We start from the raw sequence: 20590 nt of genomic DNA on the forward strand, positions 1-20590 counted from the left end.
AAACTAGTACATGTCTCCATCGCCGCTCTTGTCGGCGCAAAAGCCTCTAGCTATACGCAGGATGTCGGCCTTCTTTGCTTCGCTCTTTGCCTTTGATTCCGCCTCTGCCTCCTTTGCTGCGAGGAGCTGTGGCAGAGCGGATGGCGGCAATGGTGCTGCGATGGATGGTGGGATCTCGTCTTCTGCATCCAGATCCTGTGATCGCGATAGAGGGAAAAATTGGGAGTCAGATCGGCAAGTTGTAGACGAGAAGAGGAGCGGCGTGCTAGGTTGGGATGCGACTTACGATTTCCCCCATGAGAACCACATTCTCTCCTCGTACGAGGAAGACGCCTCGTGCGATATCTCCGTAGCGGTTTCCGACAAATACCCGCTCTACTGTGTCTTGCAATACGAGGTTGGCTGGCGGAGGATGAGGAGAGATTCTGTCAGCGACGATGCCAGGTTGACAACAAGGCCATTGGACTACCTACCAAATTGATCATAGGATCGAAGCACGCCAATGAGCTTCTTCCCATCTCGCAACACCACAAGCATCTTCTTGTCGACACAGTCGACGAGCGACCCTGAGGTGGTGAAGGCGATATTGGATACGATGTCCTGTGCGTCCATGTTGGCGTGTGTTCCGTCCTGTACGAGTAGGCGCCGAGATAGAGTCCTTCCTGACGGCTTGTTCTGTTTTGTGGAAGAGAGCCGATGCGATAGCGTCTTTGCTGTTTGTTACGGAAAGGTCGATGACTGCGCTCGGCTTGACAGGTTGATGATGTCGCAGGTTGGTCAAAGCTTCGTATGCTTCAACGTTGATGTTCTTGCGAGCGAGCGGCTCCACGGACACGGAGCTTCACGTGATTTTGTTACCGTGCGAGAGGAGAAATCATTTCAGGCTTTCAAGGTACCGGTGGGCGATCCGAATTCCAGCGCCAGAAAAAAGGGTCCAACACCTCCACTTTGGCACTCTGCCGAAGCGCCTTGCTGTCTCGCCCCGGTTGGCTCCTATCGGCATTCAGCTCGGGCAAGGTCCGCGATCCTCTCGCAAACCTCAATTAGGGAGAGAGGGGAATGGAAGGGGTTCCATGGAGAAGTTCTTTAGTATGCAATGACAAGTACACTTTGGCAATTGTGCTCTCTCATGTGGAGCGGTGGTCGCGGCTATATGACAAGCCAAAGCGATTGCGCGAGTGGGATGCGTTTCGAGTCTGGCGAGTGGGCTGTAGGGTCGGTCACCGTGCAGGTCCCCTTTCGCGCTCGCTCTTAACTTAGTCCCGAAATGGCGATATCATTTCCCACGCACACATACGCACCACAGTCACGAGGGCGCGAGCGTCGGATCGATTCAACCCCCAATTGGTCACAGCGGAGCGCAACGTTGCCGCAATCGACTCAGAGTGAGACAAATTGACCGGTCTAGCGACCGTGAATGTGGATTATTTGAGAAAATGTCACAGCGCAGCGCTGTCGTTTCACGGCTGAGCGAGCAACCAACCAACCGGAAACGGAGCAAGATAGCGAGTGAGCAGCAGCTAACTTAGCAAGCTGGATCGGCGGACCCTGACTCGCACCCTCAACCCGCACACTTCACCTGCAACTCGCACCATCCAGCTCAACCTACACCTTGCTCTTGCACCATCTGCCAGTTGACTTCTCGTAACCACCGCCTTGACCTCCCCTCATCGATCTTGACAAGACACCAGCCATACTCGGTCGTACATACGCATACACTCCATTTCGCACAACCGACAGCATCAAGCAAAGTTGCCATAGGTCACCGCACAGACCCACCATCGAGTAAGCATCCGCTTTCCGTCGGCGCATCCAGTGCGCAGCCTCAAACCATCAACGCCTTCACCACAAATCACTCGCCGGCCTTCAGTTCTGGCAAAGCTTGCCGAGTGACTGCTGCAGACCACAATGACGTCTCCAAAGCGTCGTATCGAGACGGACGTCATGAAGCTGTAAGTGCATCATCACAGGTCTGCAACCGATGTCTTGAATGTCCGACTCTTACCGTCTGCCTCTCTCTCCCTTTCCCCGCACAGCCTCATGTCGGACTACGAGATTACACTCATCAACGATAGCATGCAGGAGTTCTACGTTCGTTTCCATGGACCACAAGAAAGTGAGTATCCCCCGAATACGAGCATCGCAACCCTGCTTTTCTAAAACTTCGACTCACCCTTGCATTCACCCTTCTCTCCTGCTTGATTTTCAATAGCGCCTTTCGCCGGTGGTGTATGGAAGATCCACGTCGAACTCCCAGACCAGTATCCGTACAAATCGCCCTCGATCGGCTTCATGAACAAGATCTTCCATCCCAACATCGACGAACTCTCAGGCTCCGTCTGTCTCGACGTCATCAACCAAACGTGGTCACCCATGTTCGACTGCATCAACATCTTTGAAGTCTTCCTACCGCAGTTGCTGCGCTATCCGAACCCGACCGATCCACTCAACGGAGAGGCAGCAGCGTTGTTGATGAGGGAACCAAAGACGTACGAGGCCAGGGTGAAGGATTACGTACAGCGATTCGCGACCCGGGAAGCGGCCAACGCAGCGGGCGAGGAAGAGGATGAGGACGAGGACGAGGAGGACGAGATGTCCGATGTCGGAAGCTTTAGCGATCACGAACCGATGGGTGATATGGAGATGTGAAGAGTAGAGGGGGGAGTGATTGGAAGAAGTTGAAACCCATTTGTATTATTCATCAACGCATCTTTGTTTCGCTATGCAATGTTCAGTGACCGAGTGCGGGCACGAATGGGCTAGTGGATCGAGCACGCGACTGGTGAGCAGAGCATAGGATGTGTGCGCGAGAGCTGTTGATGGGTGGTGGTGATTAGCTAGGATTCGTATGAAAAGTACATATGCCGCGCGTGGGTACCAAGTGGTGGTGACCAGATCTATTGCTGGTGTTTCTTGTTGTGTTCTTCGATCTTGCTCTTTTCCTCTCTGTGGGCGACCTTTTTCTCCTCCTCTACGACTTCCCTGAGGACGTCCTTTGTTTTGTCTATGAGACCGCGGTTGCTTTCGGCCTCGAGTTCGGACTTGACGTCTTGCAGCGAGGCGGGGTTGTACAGCTGCATGGGGAGGAGGGCGATCGAGCTGTTCGAGAGGCTGCGCGTGTCCGGGTTGCGCGTGGTCAGGCGGAGCCAGTGTCGGAGCGAATCGAACATCTCGCGGTGCTCGATGCCCGAACAGCGCAGTCCGCGTTCCCCGCACGCTTTGGCGAGGGCATCGACGTGCTGCGGGATGGCGCTGTAGCCATCGACGCACATGAGCTCGTCGTCTTGTCGGACGTACGAGAGGTGGGTATCGAGTCGTCGTCGGATCATGCTTGATCCACCCCACGTCGAGAGCGAGAACATCTTTGCAAGTCGTGCCAGATCTTCAGCCGAAATCTTCTGCAAGACATCTGCCGATGCTTCTCCGGAATGCGCCTCCGTCAACCTGGCTCCATCGCTAGATTCCTGCACTACAGGGACGAGCTGCTTGAGACTCTCCGACTTTTCGAGCTGTGCGAATGCTTCTGCGCGCTTCACCTCCTTTCCCATGCGGATCTTTGTCAGCTGGTTGGGCAAGATACACGTCGAAGGCAACAGGCTCGGTGCCCAAATGACCACCAAGGGCAACGCCTCTTCCAGGATCAACAAGATGAACAGGAACAAGGGCAGCTTGCGCATGTCCGACTGGTGCGTATGTATCAACTGCGACTCTTCTCGTGAGAGCGGTGCTCCACCGTCCGCTACGCGGGCTCGTACCAATTGCACCCGGGTTCGATTCGCCCAAATCTGCTTGACACCGTTAAAGTAGAACTTGAACAGATACTTTGCTGTCGCCCACAGCTCTTTTGCTCTTTCTGTCAGCGTCTTGTTGGGTTTCGAGTCGGTGACGTCGGTCGAGGTGGAGTCTGTCTTTGCTAGTTGCTGTGTGGGTTCTGATGTGGAAGATTGTGTAGTGGATGTCGTGGGTTGTGGCTTTGAGGTCGAGGCTGTGGACGGCTGCGTCGTGGATGGTGACGCTGACTTCTGTGCCTGAAGCAGCATATGTGATTGATGCAGCATTCGGACGGTAGTGAAGAGGTGCTGCTGCCGTCTCGCTATAGAGGCTGTACATGAGGAGCGGCTACACGATGCCAGAGGACCGACCGTCGCTGAGGATGCGTGCGATGTAGCAGCACATCTTGATGCCGTACGAGCTACGCTCCTTGACGCTGCAGCACGACTGCTCTGTGCAGCGGCTCTCAACGCTCCAGAAGCCTGCATTGCGTCCTTATTCTTGCGACCCTGGTCGGGTGCCTTGCAAACGATCGAGAGAGGGTCGAAGTGGAGTTCCAAGCGCCAACTGCGATCGATACCCTGAGATTCGGCAGCTGATTGATGGTGGTAAAAGATTGTCGTCGAGAGGAGCGGCAGAAGCTGAGGCGGTGCTTTGACCGGAAAGAACAAAAGGGCGGGTCGGTGCTTGTGAAATGTGTGTCAGTGTGCTCTTCCGGAGAAAAAAACATGTTCGCATTTCTTCCAAAGCACCCTTCCAACCCTTGCCCTTAGCCTAACTCGCCTTAGCCAATTGCCGGCTCCGACTGCAAGCCCTTGAGCCAATCGGGTGGCGGAGGAGGAGGCGCGCTCTAACAGCATTTCTGAATTCTGCTTGGGAGGGTCAAGGGTGAGGGTCTAACAGCGAAACTTGGATCCAATCGGCGCTGTCTCGATTTCGCCGATCTCTCCGATCACAGCGTTGTAAGCATGGTTTCGGACAGCTCGTGCTGTGTTGAAGAGAGCGGGAGCAGCCGCTTCGATATCGATGAAGCCACGTTTAGTGTTCAGCCTCTGATCGAGAAACGTCAGGCGTGAAGACAACAAGGGCCGGCGACTTGACCCTGACGCTTGTCGAACTTTTGGGTAAAGGAAAACAGGTAAAAAGGGCGAGGTTGGGGCAAGCAAATCTGTGAGGTCGATTTTGAGAGAGGACAGCAGAGAGGCTGCAACGACGCGATAAAGCCGATCTTTTGCCAAAGAAAAGCAGAGAATTAAAGAAAATAAATCCATAAATTAGGAAGACGGAAAGGGCTGCGTGCCTGCCTGGAACCTAACCTCGCTTAGGAAGCGCTTTTTCCTTTGGACCCTGAGATGTCGTGAGAACTCTGCAGGACAGTCTACACGGTGACCTGGTGAATATGGTTGGTACTGATGGCCAGTGACCAAGGCTCCAGGCAGTCGATCGACAAGATCAGCCAGGGCAGTTGGCTGGAGGAGGAGCTAGACAAAGTCGCCTAGCTGCATACCAACCCTTGTCAGGCTTTGCGGGCGCAGTAGAATTTCACCATTCGGTCACTTTCGGGCATGATTTTCTTTGACAGGCGCATATCGCGTTGCTTTGTTTTGGAGGACGAAATCTCGCCGACTTCTTCCGGCGGGGGAGGGTGTCATCCTGCTCGTCTTCATACTTGCATATTGCAATATCGACGCTGCCTCGGGGTCGAATGGGCTCAGATGGCAACCGGAAAAGTATTCGAGCGGAGCAGAAACCATCGGGTACCTAAGCGCTCCGGTTGGCGTTGAGCCCAACGTTGGTCGAGACGAAAAGAGTGCAAGCCGGGTCCAGAACACAAGGCAGCTGCAGAGCCAGATAAGATGGCTTTGCGATCAGACACTCAGCCGCGATGGGTGTGAGTGGGGGAATGTAAGAGTAGAAAGGCACAAGTGCGTATCTCTCTTTCTCTCTCGCTCGCTATCGATACGGAAAAAGGAATCGCGTGGACAACCGAGGTGTCCGATACAGCGACTGATTTCCACGTCCCCGTGCCGCAAGAAATTCCATCATATCGACCGTCGAGCGTCGATTCCACATCAGAGACAGAGATACGACCAGATGTTCAGAGTCTCATACCGAGACTTGGGCTCGAATGCAGTTCGTAGACCTGCCGAATCGATTCGTCTCGACTCGACCATCTGCAGGTGGTCTGTGCCAAGATGATCCAGAAAGCAGTTTGCGGAGGGTGGAGTACTGCATCCAAGGGTCTTTGACCAGTCGAGTCTCCACGTCCCCAGCCGTTCCTCCTCGCAGACTGCCATGCGGCCTTCTTTCCATGGTTAGGAAGGAAGGCTGCAGAGCGACGCCTACGGTGGCAAGCCCAGGGTCCTTGGAAGCGTTCAAGGCACATCATGTCAGTCGTAATTTCCGTCTCGAGTTTGGTACAGAACCCCCACTCTCCCGAAGCACAGATCAGCTCGACCTGAATGCAATGTCGTCTAGCTTCTCTCATTCAAGCTGTGACTCCTAGCTACAGACCTTCTCGTAGATACAACAGCCACAGATTGCAGCCATCGTCAGCGAGCTCAAACATCGAAGAAGACGCTCTGTGTGATCGTCACTCGAGTGTGAGGATACAGAGACCGATCATCGTCGCTTTGAAGGTCAGCTCCGTCGAACAGCTGGACAATGTGGAACTCAGTCTGCGTCGAGCTCAAAGACAAGCAACGCAAGCGTAACCGTCTGTCGTCGACCTCACCCGAGCTCCATCTTGTCTGTTCCGGAATTCGCCTCGACAGATTTTATCCTTATGATTTATTTAGAGATTATTTTTTTGGTTGTTCTCTGTGCAGTGTGTGTTGGAATCCGTGCGCTTTCTTGAACTGCAACCGACTGTTGTTGGGGAGCGGCTGGCTCAGTTCCACTTTTTCTTCGCAACGAGCCCTGTCCCTCTGAGCTTAATCCGCACCCTTGGACTGTTGGACTTTTTTTTTTTTGGAAGGGTGTGGTGTTGGTCTTCTGCCTGGTCAGTGCTCCTCCTCCTCCTCCAGAGTGATTCCCAAGAGGCGTCATACAGCGTAGTGCTCCACTGACCCGAGCGACTTTGCCTTTGCCGTTTCTGTCTACCCTATCGGCACATCATCCTTGCCACCATACCATCACCACCTTCACCACCATCATACACATCCCCACGCCCCTCCGCTTGCAGTGCCTCCACCACACGCTCTGCACATCTACATCGCTGAAACCGAGTGACGACGGGATTAGCTCTTTCTCATCATCTTGCCGCTTGCTGCTTCCACCTGACGACTGGAAACCCGAGCCTCGACCCCTTTGATCCCAAATCTCGTATCGCTACCCTAGACACACGAACACTTCACCACCTTGCTCTCGACGACAACGAGATATCGAGATTCATCTCCTCTTCTAGACCCTCCTCAGATTGCCTGCTGATTGACTACCAGCTTGCTTCTGCTTCAGCAACCAGCTTTCCAGCTACACTTTGATTCGACCCGGTCGCATCAGACTGCAACGAAGCATCATCGTTTCATTTGACAAACTTTCAAACACTACAACACCATGTCGGGTACCAAGAACGCCCCTTCTGACGACAGCTTTGTCGAGCTCTCTGCCACCAGCAGCCAGACCAGCGGCAACGGCAATGGCTCGATTCTCCGCGCTCTGACCATCGCATCGACCACCGGCATCGAGGTTCAGATCCCTGTCCCCTCGCAGCCTTTCGACGCCTGGATCGTCGCCGATGTGCTCCGAGAAGAGTTCCAGCGATCGCTCGCCGCTGCTCCCGAGGCCAACGACGTTCTCGAGGTGCAAGAGGAGCAGGATGTCGCCGGTGCTGCCGAAAAGGCCGCCGGAGAAGCCAAGGTCAACCTGGCTGCCAAGTTCCTCGGCTTCCTCGCCTCGCGTGCATCCGTCAAGACCTCGAGCCACGAGCTCAACCTCCTCCAACATGCATGGGCCCACTTCCACGACGAATTTCTCGCTCTGCACGGCAGTGTCCACGACCTGGTCGCTGCCATCGACTCGGACCTTCGCACGCCCGTCCTGCGCAGCTACTTTGAGGCCTACGTCCAGCTCGAGTCGGCCAACAAGGCCAAACCTTCGCTCATCACTCCCAAGCTCTTTTCGCTTTCGGCTCAGAACAAGGCCGAAGTTCACGCCGTCTTTGGTGGCCAGGGCAACAACGAGGTAAGTACAATCACTCCCCTTTTCTTCCCGCCATCCCGGACATCGATTCTCGTACAGCTTTTTGGACGCGTGGAGGATTGCCAATTGGACATCTCTTGCCGAGCGTGGGAGTAGAAGGCGGTAGGCCGCTGCCCCCACGCTTTGACGCTCCGCCTCTGGCTCTCGCTCGCGAATTTTACCCAAAATTTTGGAATGGCGTCGGCGAAAATCATCTCGGCCCAAGGAGCGCGATTTCCGAAAAGCTCACGGCGATGCGGCACGCGGGTATGCGCATCTCTTCTGCGTCAGGGAGCGGCCCAAATGGGAGTGGTTCAGACAGCTCGGCTACGCAGCAAGCTAGTCGCGACCCTGCAGCTGCTTTTTCCCCTAGCAGTGGAGGTGGGGGGACGAAGAAGAAACATGGCGAGGAGCTAGCTATACTTGCAAAGCATGGAATTTCGGACTGACCTCTTCCTTCTAACGATTCTTGATCCTCACAGGCCTACTTCAAAGAGCTGCAGATCCTCTTTGACAGCTACCGACCGCTCATCCAGCCTCTGCTCGAGTCGACCCAGCCCGTCTTTGACAAGCTCGTCCAGGATGCCGTCAAGCAAGGCTTCGCCAGCTACTACACGCACGGCATGGATGTGCTCGCCTGGCTCACCGGCGCTGCTCCCGAGCCTGCCGTCGCGTACCTGGCCAGCGTGCCTCTCAGCTTGCCTCTGATCGGTCTGACGCAGATCACCCAGTTCCTCGTCAGCATCCGTGCTTCCGGTCTCACCCCTGCCGAATTCCGCTCGCAGATCAAGAGCGCCACCGGTCACTCGCAGGGCATCATCTCGGCCGTCGTTCTCTCGGCTTCCGACAGCCTCGAGTCGTTCTACACCAATGTCGCCAAGGCGCTCGAGCTCCTCTTCCACATCGGCAAGCGTGGTCAGGAGTTCTTCCCTACCCTCGCCATCGATCCTGCGCTCGTCAAGGACACCATCGACGGCGGTGAAGGCGAGCCCACGCCCATGCTTGCCGTCTCGGGTCTCGAGCAGAACGTCCTCGAGAAGCACATTCAGAAGACCAACTCGCACCTCGCCGAGTCCCAGGCCGTGTCCATTTCGCTCTTCAACGGTCCTCGCAGCTTCATCGTCACCGGCTACCCCAAGGCGCTCGTCGGTCTCGTCGGCAGTCTCCGTGCCATTCGTGCCGATACCGGCGCCGATCAGGGCAAGGTGCCCTTCAGCAAGCGCAAGACCGTCTTCCGCATGAACTTCTTGCCCGTCGGTGTTCCCTACCACTCCAGCTACCTCGCCGGCGCCACGGAGAAGATGCTTCAGGAGGACTACGCCGGCCGCACCACCGTCTGGGATGCTTCCGAGCTCAAGGTCGCCGTCAAGAACACCGAAGACGGCTCCGATCTTGCCAGCTTTAGCTCTGGCGACATTCTCAAGAGCATCGCCGACCAGATCTTTGTCAAGCACATCTACTGGTCCAAGGCGTTGGATCTGCCCAAGACCGCCACCCACCTCGTCGACTTTGGCACGGGCGGTCTCTCTGGAATCGGTAGTCTCTCGGCCCGCATCCTCGAGGGTCGTGGCGTCAGGATCGTCACTCCCAGCGGCACTCACGCCCGCAGCACCGAGCTCTACGCAGTCAACACGGTCAAGTTCGAGGAACGATGGGAGGATGTGTGGTCGCCACGCCTCGTCAAGACCAAGAGCGGTATCAAGATCGACACGCCCTTCTCGCGCACCACCGGCCGCGGTATTCTTATGGTTGGTGGTATGACCCCGACCACCGTCAGTGCCAACATCAACGCGGCCGTGCTCAACGCCGGCTACGTGATCGAGCTTGCCGGTGGTGGTCTCCACAGCGAGCCTGGCCTGCGCAAGCGCGTCAACGAGATCCTCGCCCAGCTCGAACCTGGTAACGGTCTGGATCTCAACGGTCTCTTCATCGACCAGCGACGATTCGGTTGGCAGTACCCCCTCTGGGGTCAGATGCGTCGCGAGGGATTCCCGTTGAAGGGTTTCACCGTCGCTGCCGGCATTCCCTCAACAGAGAAGGCAAAGGACATCATCGACGGTCTCAAGGCTGCCGGCATCGAGTACGTCGGCTTCAAGCCCGGTACCGCCGATGGCCTTCGCGCCGTCGCTGCCATCGCGGCCGCCAACCCTGACTTCAAGATCATCTGCCAGTGGACCGGTGGTCGTGCCGGTGGTCACCACTCGACCGAAGACTTCCACCAGCCCATCCTCCAGACGTACGCCAGCCTGCGCAAGCAGAAGAACCTTGTGCTCGTCGGCGGCTCCGGCTTTGGTGATGCCGAGGGCGTCTGGCCTTACCTCACCGGTGAGTGGTCCGTCAAGCTCGGCTACGCCCCCATGCCCTTCTCGGCGTTCCTTTTCGCCTCGTGGATGCTCGTCGCCAAGGAGGCTGCCACCGCCGACGCCGTCAAGCAGCTGCTCGTCGACACGCCTGGCTGTGGCGACGACAAGTGGCAGGACACCTACGCCAAGGGCGCCGGCGGCACCATCACCTGCAACTCGGAGCTTGGCGAGAGCATCAGCTACGTCCACAATCGCGCCGCGGCTCTGTGGCGTCAGCTCGACGACCAGCTCTTCTCGCTTCCTCGCGAGAAGCAGCGTGTCTGGCTTTCCGAGAAGAAGAGCTGGCTCATCGAGCGTCTCAACAAGGACTTCCAGAAGCCCTGGTTCGCCGCCAAGCTCGACGGCACTGCTCTCATGAACGTCGCCGACATGACCTACGAGGAGGTTACGCGTCGCATGCTCGAGCTCCTTTTCATCGGCCACCAGAGCCGCTGGATCGACCCTTCGCTCAAGAAGCTGTTCGGCGACTGGTGCCGACGCGTCGAGGAGCGTTTCGCCGGCATCGAGACCGCCGGCAAGAAGGAGTCGCTCCTGCAGAGCTACTCGGTCCTCGACAAGGAGCCCTCCAAGTTCGCCGAGGCCTTCTTCGCCGAGTACACGGGCGCCAAGGAGATCCGCCTCGCCGCCGAGGACGTCGGATACTTCCTCACCATCTGCCAGCGTCGTGGCCAGAAGCCTGTGCCCTTCATCCCCGAGCTCGGCGACAACTTCCAGACCCTCTTCAAGAAGGACTCGCTCTGGCAGTCTGAGGACCTCGATGCCGTCGTCGGCCAGGATGCTCAGAAGGTCATCATCCTCCAAGGCTCGGTCGCCGTCCAGCACTGCACCAAGGCCAACGTGCCTGCCGGTGAGATGCTCGGCGACATCGAGAAGCAGCTCGTTGCCAAGGTCCTGGCCAGGTACTACGACAACGACGAGTCCAAGGTGCCTGTCGCCGACTACGTGTCGAGCGAGCCTCTGGCCATCGAGGAGGCCGAAGTGCTCGCCCGATCTGGCGTCGAAAGCTCGGTCGACGGCAACGTCAAGACGCTCAAGCTTGGCAGTCAGGTGCCCAACACCAACGAGTGGCTCGAAGTGCTCGCCACCAAGCGCACCAGCTGGTTGCGCGCCCTTCTGCGCAACGTCAGCGTCGTTCAGGGCAAGAACTACGCCGACAACCCAATGCTGCGTATGCTCGCGCCTCGCAAGAACCAGACCGCCAAGATCGCCTACACTGCCGATGGCGAGCCGGTCAGCCTCACGCTCTTTGGTGCTGCGCGCTCGTACGGTCGACACGACGATGGCTTCAAGGCGCTCGAGATCACCAAGTCGCCCGAGTCGGCTCAGATCCAGGCGACGCTCTTCGAGGAGCGTCTCGGCGAGGCCGTTCCCCTTCACTTCCACTTCACCTACCGCCCCGACCAGCCGTTCGCTTCGATCCACGAGATCATGGACGGCCGCAACAATCGCATCAAGCAGTTCTACTGGCAGCTCTGGTTCCACGCCGACATGCCTGCTGCTGCTCAGCTCGCTGCCGCCAAGCAATTCGAGAGCCCCGTCAAGTCGCTCGACGAGACAGCCATCCGCAACTTCTGCCGCATCGTCGAGAACCGCGGTGAGGTCTTCACCAAAGGTCAGGCTCCCATGGACTTTGCCATTGTCGCTGGATGGGAAGCCATCATGCAGGCGCTCATGGCCAGCTGCGACGCCGACCTGCTCAGCCTGGTCCACCTGAGCAACTCGTTCAAGGTCGTTGATGACGCGCGCCCTCTGCGTGCCGGCGACGTCTGCACCGCCAGCGCGCACGCCAGCAGCATCAAGATCTCGGACACTGGCAAGTCGGTCAGCGTGACCGGCACCGTTCTGCGCAAAGATGCCAGCGGTGACTTTGTGCCCGTCATCTCGGTCGTCTCGAGCTTCTTCTTCCGAGGTCGCTTCACCGACTTCAACACCTGCTTCGAAACTTCGCAGAACGAGTTCACGCTTGAGATCAAGACCAAGGCTGACGCCACTGTCCTGCTCGCCAAGGAGTGGTTCGACTGGGTCGCTCCTCAGCCTTTGGCCCCCGGCACGGTGCTTCACTTCAAGATCGAGAACCTGCTCAAGTACAAGGACAGCACCTCGTACTCGGATGTCGACGTCACCGGCGGTGCCTACGTCCGCGACTACAAGGACGACCTCATCAAGGTCGGCGAGATCGAGTACACCGCCGACGCCATCAGCTACGGCAACCCGGTCATCGAGTACATCAAGCGCAACGGCGGTGTGTCGACGGGAGGTGTTGCTCCGCTCGAAGCCGGTTACACCATCGGCACGTCCGATGTCGCCACCACCTTCGTGGCTCCTGCCACCAACGAGCCTTACTCGAACGTCTCGGGCGACTTCAACCCCATCCACATCAACCCATACTTCTCCTCCTTCGCCTCGCTTCCCGGCACCATCACCCACGGCCTCTTCTCGAGCGCTGCCTCGCGCAAGTTTGTCGAGGTGGTCGCTGCCGAGGGCTACCCCGACCGCTGCCTCTCGTTCGAAGCCAACTTCGTCGGCATGGTGCTGCCCGGTGACGAGCTCACCGTCAAGCTGCGTCACATCGCCATGCGCGACGGTAACAAGGTCATCAAGGTCGAGACCTTCAACCAGAACGGCGACAAGGTGATCGATGGCCAGGCCGAGGTCAAGCAGCCCGCCACCGTTTACGTCTTCACCGGTCAAGGTTCGCAGGAGCAGGGCATGGGTATGGACCTGTACAACTCGAGCCCCACGGCCAAGGCGCTCTGGGACGAGGCTGACGGTCACTTGCGCAGCACCATGGGCTTCAGCATCCTCGAGATCATCAACCAGAACCCGCTCACCAAGACCATCCACTTCGGTGGTGTGCGTGGCCACACGATTCGCGAGCGTTACATGTCCATGACGTACGAGTCGACCGATGCCGATGGCAACACGGTGACGCTGCCTCTCTTCCCCGAGATCAGCGCCTCGAGCCAGAGCTACACCTTCCAGTCGCCCAAGGGTCTGCTCTTTGCCACCCAGTTCGCCCAGATCGCGCTCGTGCTCGTCGAGCTCAGCGCCTTCCGCGACATGAAGCAGCGAGGCCTCATCACACCCGACGCTGCCTTTGCCGGTCACTCGCTCGGTGAATACGCCTCGCTCGCCGCCGTCGCCAGCGTCCTCGAGGTCAAGTCGCTCTGCGACGTCGTCTTCTACCGTGGTCTCTCGATGCAGAACTGCGTGCAGCGTGATCCTGTCACGGGTGCCTCCAACTACGCCATGATGGCCTGCAACCCTCTCCGCATCGTCGGCGAGGGCAACCCGACGTTCGCTGGTCAGGCGCTGGCCGAGATCGTCGACTCGATTAGCAAGGAGTCCGGCCGTCTCCTCCAGATCGTCAACCACAACGTCGCGGGTCAGCAGTACGTCACTGCCGGTGACCTCGTGGCCCTCACCACGCTCGGCAACGTGCTTAACTTTATCAAGATCCAGAAGATCGACCTCAAGAAGCTCAACGAGATCATGCCCATCGAGGACGTACGCGAGAAGCTCGCCGAGATCGTTCGCGAGGTGCTCTCTGCTGCTCTCGAGGAGGAGAAGAAGGGTCGCATCGAGCTCAAGCGCGGATTCGCCACCATCCCTCTGCCTGGTATCGATGTGCCTTTCCACTCCCGATACCTCACCGGCGGTGTGGCTCCCTTCCGATCGTACCTCTCGAAGCGCATCAACGTCGATGCCATCCGTCCTCAGCTGCTCGTTGGCCGCTACATCCCGAACTTGGTTGCCGCACCCTTCGAGCTCTCCAAGTCGTACGCCGAGCTCATCTTTGCTCAGACCGACTCGCCTCGTCTCGACAAGGTGCTCAAGAACTGGGAGAAGGATGAGTGGGAGTCGCCGGACCGTGTGCAGCGACTCACCGCCACGCTGGTGGTCGAGCTGCTCGCCTACCAGTTCGCTTCGCCCGTTCGATGGATCGAGACGCAGGACATCTTCTTCACCGACTACAACTTTGAGAGGCTCGTCGAGTTCGGTCCGAGCCCTACGCTCGTGGGCATGGCCAAGCGAACACAGGCGCTCAAGTACTCGGCTGTCGACCTCGCCCAAGGCCGCAAGCGTGTCATGTACTGCTCCAGCAAGGACAAGGAGGCGCTCTACTACTCCTTCGCCGATGAAGAGGGCGAGGCTGAAGCTGCTCCCGCCGCAGAGGCTGCGGCTGCTCCGGTTGCTGCCGCTGCTGCCCCTGCTCCTGTTGCTGCAGCTCCGGCTCCTGCTGCTTCGGGCGGTGCCGCTGCTGCGGAGGTGCCCGACGAGCCTGTCAAGGCCGTCGACACCGTCCGCGCCATCCTTGCCCAGAAGCTCAAGAAGAGCATCTCCGAAGTGCCTCTCTCCAAATCCATCAAGGACTCGGTCGGTGGAAAGTCGGTGCTCAGCAACGAGCTCGTCTCGGATCTCCTCGCCGAATTCGGCAACCTGCCCGAGCGAGGTGAGGAGCTTCCTCTCGAGGAGCTCGGTGGTGCTCTTCAGGCCGGCTACAGCGGCACCCTTGGCAAGACCACTTCCAGCTTGGTGACCCGAACCGTCGGTGGTAAGCTGCCTGGTGGATTCAACCTCTCTGCTGTCAAGTCGCACCTGCAGAAAGCTTGGGGTCTCGGCGCTGGCCGCACCGACGGTGCCTTGCTCGTCGCCGTCACCATGGAGCCCGCTAAGCGTCTGGGCTCCGAGGCCGAGGCCAAGGCTTGGCTCGACTCGGTCGCCCAGACCTACGCCCAGCTTGCCGGCATCAGCCTGTCCCAGGCCAGCGCCGGCGGCGGAGGTGGCGGATCCGGCGGTGTCGCCATCAGCAGCGAGGAGCTCGACAAGCTCAAGGCGCAGCAGGACGACCACGTCCGTCGCCAGATCCAGGTGCTGGAGCGCTACCTCAACATGGACGGCCGCGCTAGCGGTCGTCTGGCCGAGAGCACCAAGGCCGAGCTCGAGGCTGCTCAGGCCCAGCTCGACGCCATCGCTGCCGAGCACGGTGACATGTACACCAACGGCATCATGCCCAAGTTTACCGAGAAGAAGGTGCGACACTTTAGCTCGTACTGGAACTGGGCTCGCCAGGACGCCATGACGCTGCTCTACGACATCATCTACGGTCGACTCACCACGGTCGATCGCGAGATCACCGCTCGTTGCATCACGCTCATGAACCGTGCCGACCCGAGCTTGCTGCGCTACATGCAGTTCCACATCGACCAGATCGACGCCGAGCAGGGTCCTACCTACGCGCTCGCCAAGGAGTACGGTCAGCAGCTTATCGAGAACTGTCGCGAAGCGTGCGCCGAGGACGCCGTGTACAAGGAGGTGCACGCCCCCACCGCTCCTCACACCGAGATCGATGCTCGCGGCAACATCGCCTACAGCGAGGTCAAGCGTGTGGGTGTCCGCAAGCTCGAGGCGTACGTCAAGGAGATGGCCGCTGGCAGCCGTCTGCTCGGCGCTGGCAGCCAGGTCAACCTCGACAAGGCGCAGGAGAACGTCGCCAAGCTCTGGACGCTTATCCGCAACGAGCCTTCGGTCAGCAAGCTCAGCAAGGCCACCATCAAGAGCTTGTACAGCGAAGTGGTTCGATCGCTCGGCCCGGCTCGCCAGGCTCGTGCTCCCGTTCGCCAGGCGCCACGCAACCGTCGCCTCAGCTCCAACACGCAGCGACCTCAGGTCTCGGATGCTCCCGCTGCCGAGGACCGCACTCCCTTCCTGCACGTCAAGAGAAAGGTGGCTGGTCAGTGGCAGCTCAGCCGCAAGCTCACTTCGGTCTACCTCGACATCCTCGGCGAGATGGCCTCGCAAGGTGTCAGCTTCAAGGGCCGCAACGCGCTGCTCACCGGTGTCGGCAAGGCTTCCATCGGTGTCGAAGTCGTCAAGGGTCTTTTGGCCGGTGGTGCTCGTGTCGTGATCACCACCTCGAGCTACAGCCGCAGCGTCGTCGAGTACTACCAGCGCATCTACCAGGAGGTCGGTTCGCGGGGCTCGACGCTCACGGTTGTGCCCTTCAACCAGGCGTCCAAGCAGGACGTCGACAACCTCGTCAAGTACATCTACGGCTCGCTCGACCTGGATCTCGACTTTGTTGTTCCCTTTGCTGCCATTTCGGAGAACGGCCGGGAGATCGATGGGATTGACGACAAGTCGGAGCTTGCTCACCGTCTCATGCTCACCAACTTGGTCCGCCTGCTCGGTGCCATCAAGACCGAGAAGGCCAGTCGCAACTTTGACACGCGTCCCACCCAGGTGCTCCTTCCCCTTTCGCCCAACCACGGCACCTTTGGTGGAGACGGTCTCTACGGTGAGAGCAAGCTCGGTCTCGAGACGCTGCTCAACCGATGGGAGAGCGAGAGCTGGGGTCAGTACCTCTGCATCACCGGTGCCATCATCGGCTGGTGCCGTGGTACCGGTCTCATGTCGTCTTCCAACACGGTCGCTGAAGAGATCGAGAAGCTCGGCTGCCGTACCTTCAGCACGACCGAGATGGCCTTCAACCTGCTCGGTCTCTTGGCCCCTACCGTGTCGGCCGTCAGCCAGGTCGAGGCTCTGCTCGTCGATCTCAACGGTGGCATGGACAAGATCGTCGACCTCGCCGAGCAGACGGGCAAGTTCCGTGCTGCCATCCAGGAGGCTTCGTCGACCAAGCGCGCTCTCGTTGCCGACAACTCTGCCGACTTCAAGGTGATCAAGGGCTCGGCTGCCGAGGCGCTGCACAAGAAGGTGCACATCAACCCACGCAGCAACTTCACCTTCCGCTTCCCCGAAGTCGGCAGCCTCAAGCTCAACCGCGAGATCGCCAAGAGCTACTCGCAGATGGATCTCGAAAAGGTGGTCGTCATCACTGGTTTCGCCGAGGTCGGTCCGTGGGGTTCGTCGCGCACTCGCTGGGAGATGGAGGCCTTTGGTCACCTCACCAACGAGGGTGTCATCGAGCTCGCCTGGATCATGGGTCTCATCAAGCACCACGATGGTCAGCTCAAGTCGGGCGCAACCTACGTGGGCTGGATCGACGTCAAGAGCGGCGAGCCCGTCGACGACAAGGACATCCGTGCCAACTACGAAGAGCACATCATCAAGCACGCCGGTATCCGCCTCATCGAGCCCGAACTTTTCCGCAACTACGATCCCAACCGCAAGGGCTTCCAGCAGGAGATCGAGCTCAACCACGACCTCGAGCCGATCGAAGTGTCGGCCGAGGAGGCGTCCAAGTACAAGCTCGAGCACGGCGACAAGGTCGATGCTTGGCAAGACGCCAACAGCGGTGGCTGGTTTGTGGTGCTCAAGAAGGGTGCGCGCATCTTTGTGCCCAAGGCAGTTGCTTTCGACCGCCTCGTCGCCGGTCAGATGCCCACTGGCTGGTCGGGCCAGCGCTACGGTATCCCCGACGATATTGTGGCTCAGGTCGACCGTACCACGCTCTGGGCCCTGGTCTGCGCCTCGGAGGCTCTGGTCAACTCGGGTATCGCCGATCCTTACGAGCTGTACAAGCACATCCACCCCAGCAAGGTCGGAAGCTGTATCGGTTCGGGTATGGGCGGTATGACGTCGCTCAGCAAGATGTTCCGCGACCGCCGCAACGACACGGACGTGCAGAACGACATCCTTCAGGAGACCTTCATCAACTCAGTCGCAGGTTGGGTCAACCTGCTTGTCATGTCGTCGGCGGGTCCCATCAAGACGGTCGTCGGTGCTTGCGCCACTGCACTCCAGTCGATCGACGTCGCTGTCGAGACCATTCTGTCGGGCAAGGCGGAGCTCATGCTCGCCGGTGGTTTCGACGACCTGTCGGAGGAAGGCTCGTTCGAGTTTGCCAACATGAAGGCCACCTCGAACGGAAAGGAGGAGCTGGCTGCCGGACGAGAGCCTTCGGAGCACTCGCGTCCCTTCTCGACCTCGCGCAGCGGTTTCATGGAATCGCAGGGTTGCGGTGTTCAGGTGCTCACCACCGCCGCCAACGCGATCAAGCTCGGTATGCCCATCCAGGGTATCGTCGCTTACTCCAACACCCACACCGACGGTGCCGGCCGCTCGCTGCCTGCTCCTGGTCACGGTGTCATCAGCAGTGCCGACGGCATGCAGCGTGCTCTCGCCCGCTTCAACCTCACCGCCGATGACATTGGCGTCATCTCGGCCCACATGACCGCCACCAAGGCCAACGACAAGAACGAGTCGCACGTCTACCAGGAGCTCTTCACACGTATGGGCCGAACGCCGGGCCACGCGGTGCCTGTCATGGCGCAGAAGTGGCTCTGCGGTCACGCCAAGGGTGGTGCTGCCGCTTGGGCTCTCAACGGCGTGATGCAGTCGCTGCACACGTCGATCGTCTGCGGTAACCGCAACGCAGACGACATTTCGCCCGAGCTGCAGAAGTTCGACATGCTGCTCTACAATTCGACGTCGATCCACCGAACGCCGCACCACGTCAATGCTGCTGCCGTCTCGTCGTTCGGTTTCGGTCAGGTCGGCGGTATCATTCTCGTGTTGCACGCCGCCCACATCCTGGGTCGTTTGTCAGACAAGGCGTTCGACGAGTACGTTGCGCGACGCAAGGCTCGCCAGCACCAGACCTACACTCGCATGCACTCGGCGCTCACCAAGGAGGACCTTGTGCGAATCAAGGACAACCGACCCTGGCCCGCCGAGCTCGAGGACCAGGTGCTGATGAACCAAAACGCTCGCGCCGTCGAGATCGGCGACAGCTACGGCTTCAAGGCTCCTCTTCCTGCCATGCCTGCGCTCGCCACGGTGGAGGACACCATCGTGCCTGCCAAGCCTGCCAACGTGGCGGTTCAGCAGGAGAACCTGGAAAAGATGATGGGTCACGTCGCCGGTGTAGGCATCGACTGCGAAAAGATCTCGACGTTCCCTTCGGACAATGACAACTTTGTCTCGAGGAACTTTACCGATGTCGAGATCGAGTACTGCCGAGCGCAGCCCGACCCGCGCGCGTCGTTCTGCGGTCGCTTCTGTGCGGCAGAGGCGGTGGTCAAGTCGCTCGGTGTTCGCACTCAGGGCGCCGGCGCCTCGCTCAAGGACGTCGAGATCGTTCCCACTCCCGAGGGACCTCAGGTGAAGCTGTACGGTGATGCGCTCAAGGCTGCCAACGGCTCTCGCTTCCTCGTCTCGATTTCGCACGGTGACGACACGGCTATGGCCATCGTCCACCGCCTGCCGAGCGCTTGAGCTGTCTCTTTGATGGTGGTGCGCGGTCGGCCTTGTCATTTCTCTCCTTTCCTCTCTGCATTGCATCTCTAGGCGAATCGGCTCAAGGCACTTAGGCAACTGCTTCTCGAACGATCCTCTCTGTCACACACACATCCACACATCCTGCACTTGGGTCCACAGCTGGATCGACGCGCTACGATTCGACGTAGGGAAGGAGTCGTCAACCGGCCCTACTTCGAAACTTTCAGCCGCCGATTCCAGCCTCAAGTGTCTTCCTCGAGGATCTCGTTCGACAGCATTCTTCGATGCCTTGTCCCGATTCCGCCTACCTCCCGCTCGCTCACACACATCATTCGCATTCGCACTTGCGCGAAGCTTGCCATTGTTGGCGACACATGGAGTGACTCGTCACCGCTCCTGTATGATTGTCGCTTTGGCTGCATCGTTGTCTGTATGATGCGTCATCATCACCATCCGCTCCATCATAGATTGTTCGTACGATTGCTTCCGGTTACCTTGGTTCGTGTCAAGATTCGTTTTGAAATGTCATGATTTGATTCCCCATTTGCAGCGAGGGTGTGAGCGATGTGATCTGAAGTGCTCCTCATATAGAGTCTATGGCTTGAAGCGTCAATTGCTGAGCCGCCTGTCACAAGCACGGGATGTACAACAAGCTCGAGTCAATCGTTGGATTGACAGAAAAATGCTTCGTGGTGTTAGCACATTCGAAACCACATGTGATGACCGCAGCGAAAAGGAACTCGCAGCAGTGTGACGCGGCACAGCCTCGAAGCAACTCAGGAAGGCAAAAGAGGCTCGGCGTCTTGGCGCGGCTACTCTACTCTAATCTGCTGAGAAGGACCCTGGCTGTGCAGCCGAAATGGAAGCAGAAGCAGCAGTATCTCAGCAGCTTGAGCAGCTCCAGCTCCAGCTCCAGCTCTCGGCTCCACATGGAAGTGTGACTTTCGCGATATGCGCGCCCCTCGTTGGCGGCTGAGTCTACTCTGATTCATGGAACCGCCGACGTAGCTTCTCTCGACCACCAACAATCTTCAGCAGATCTTGACCATCGTGGGATCGAGGAGCCACTCGCCATCGCGGCCTTGCTGTCACTG

The 20590-nt window shown here is 58.7% G+C and overlaps 6 protein-coding genes across 6 annotated transcripts; 3 read left to right on the forward strand and 3 right to left on the reverse strand.

The window, feature by feature from the left end:
• Positions 1–3: 3 nt before the first annotated feature.
• On the reverse strand, positions 4–612 carry PHSY_005139 (hypothetical protein; the record flags this gene model as incomplete). Its single annotated transcript, XM_012335750.1, has 3 exons — positions 4–195; positions 287–402; positions 474–612. The coding sequence occupies 3 exons, from the start codon at positions 610–612 to the stop codon at positions 4–6; spliced, it is 447 nt and encodes a 148-aa protein (XP_012191140.1).
• Positions 613–1908: 1296 nt separating this feature from the next.
• On the forward strand, positions 1909–2649 carry PHSY_005140 (ubiquitin-conjugating enzyme; the record flags this gene model as incomplete). Its single annotated transcript, XM_012335751.1, has 3 exons — positions 1909–1952; positions 2037–2116; positions 2213–2649. The coding sequence occupies 3 exons, from the start codon at positions 1909–1911 to the stop codon at positions 2647–2649; spliced, it is 561 nt and encodes a 186-aa protein (XP_012191141.1).
• A 248-nt stretch (positions 2650–2897) lies between these two features.
• On the reverse strand, positions 2898–4259 carry PHSY_005141 (hypothetical protein; the record flags this gene model as incomplete). The annotated part of the gene is made up of 1 exon (XM_012335752.1): positions 2898–4259. One exon carries the CDS (start codon positions 4257–4259, stop codon positions 2898–2900), a length of 1362 nt encoding a protein of 453 aa, XP_012191142.1.
• A 408-nt stretch (positions 4260–4667) lies between these two features.
• Positions 4668–5945, reverse strand: PHSY_005142 (hypothetical protein; the record flags this gene model as incomplete). Its single annotated transcript, XM_012335753.1, has 2 exons — positions 4668–4999; positions 5915–5945. 2 exons carry the CDS (start codon positions 5943–5945, stop codon positions 4668–4670), a joined length of 363 nt encoding a protein of 120 aa, XP_012191143.1.
• Positions 5946–7326: 1381 nt separating this feature from the next.
• Positions 7327–19493, forward strand: PHSY_005143 (sterigmatocystin biosynthesis fatty acid synthase subunit beta; the record flags this gene model as incomplete). The annotated part of the gene is made up of 2 exons (XM_012335754.1): positions 7327–7953; positions 8433–19493. The coding sequence occupies 2 exons, from the start codon at positions 7327–7329 to the stop codon at positions 19491–19493; spliced, it is 11688 nt and encodes a 3895-aa protein (XP_012191144.1).
• A 644-nt stretch (positions 19494–20137) lies between these two features.
• Positions 20138–20437, forward strand: PHSY_005144 (hypothetical protein; the record flags this gene model as incomplete). Its single annotated transcript, XM_012335755.1, has 1 exon — positions 20138–20437. The coding sequence occupies one exon, from the start codon at positions 20138–20140 to the stop codon at positions 20435–20437; it is 300 nt and encodes a 99-aa protein (XP_012191145.1).
• Positions 20438–20590: the final 153 nt, after the last annotated feature.

The sequence above is a fragment of the Pseudozyma hubeiensis genome, assembly GCF_000403515.1.
Source record: "Pseudozyma hubeiensis SY62 DNA, scaffold: PHS47, whole genome shotgun sequence".
Lineage (NCBI taxonomy): Eukaryota > Fungi > Basidiomycota > Ustilaginomycetes > Ustilaginales > Ustilaginaceae > Pseudozyma > Pseudozyma hubeiensis.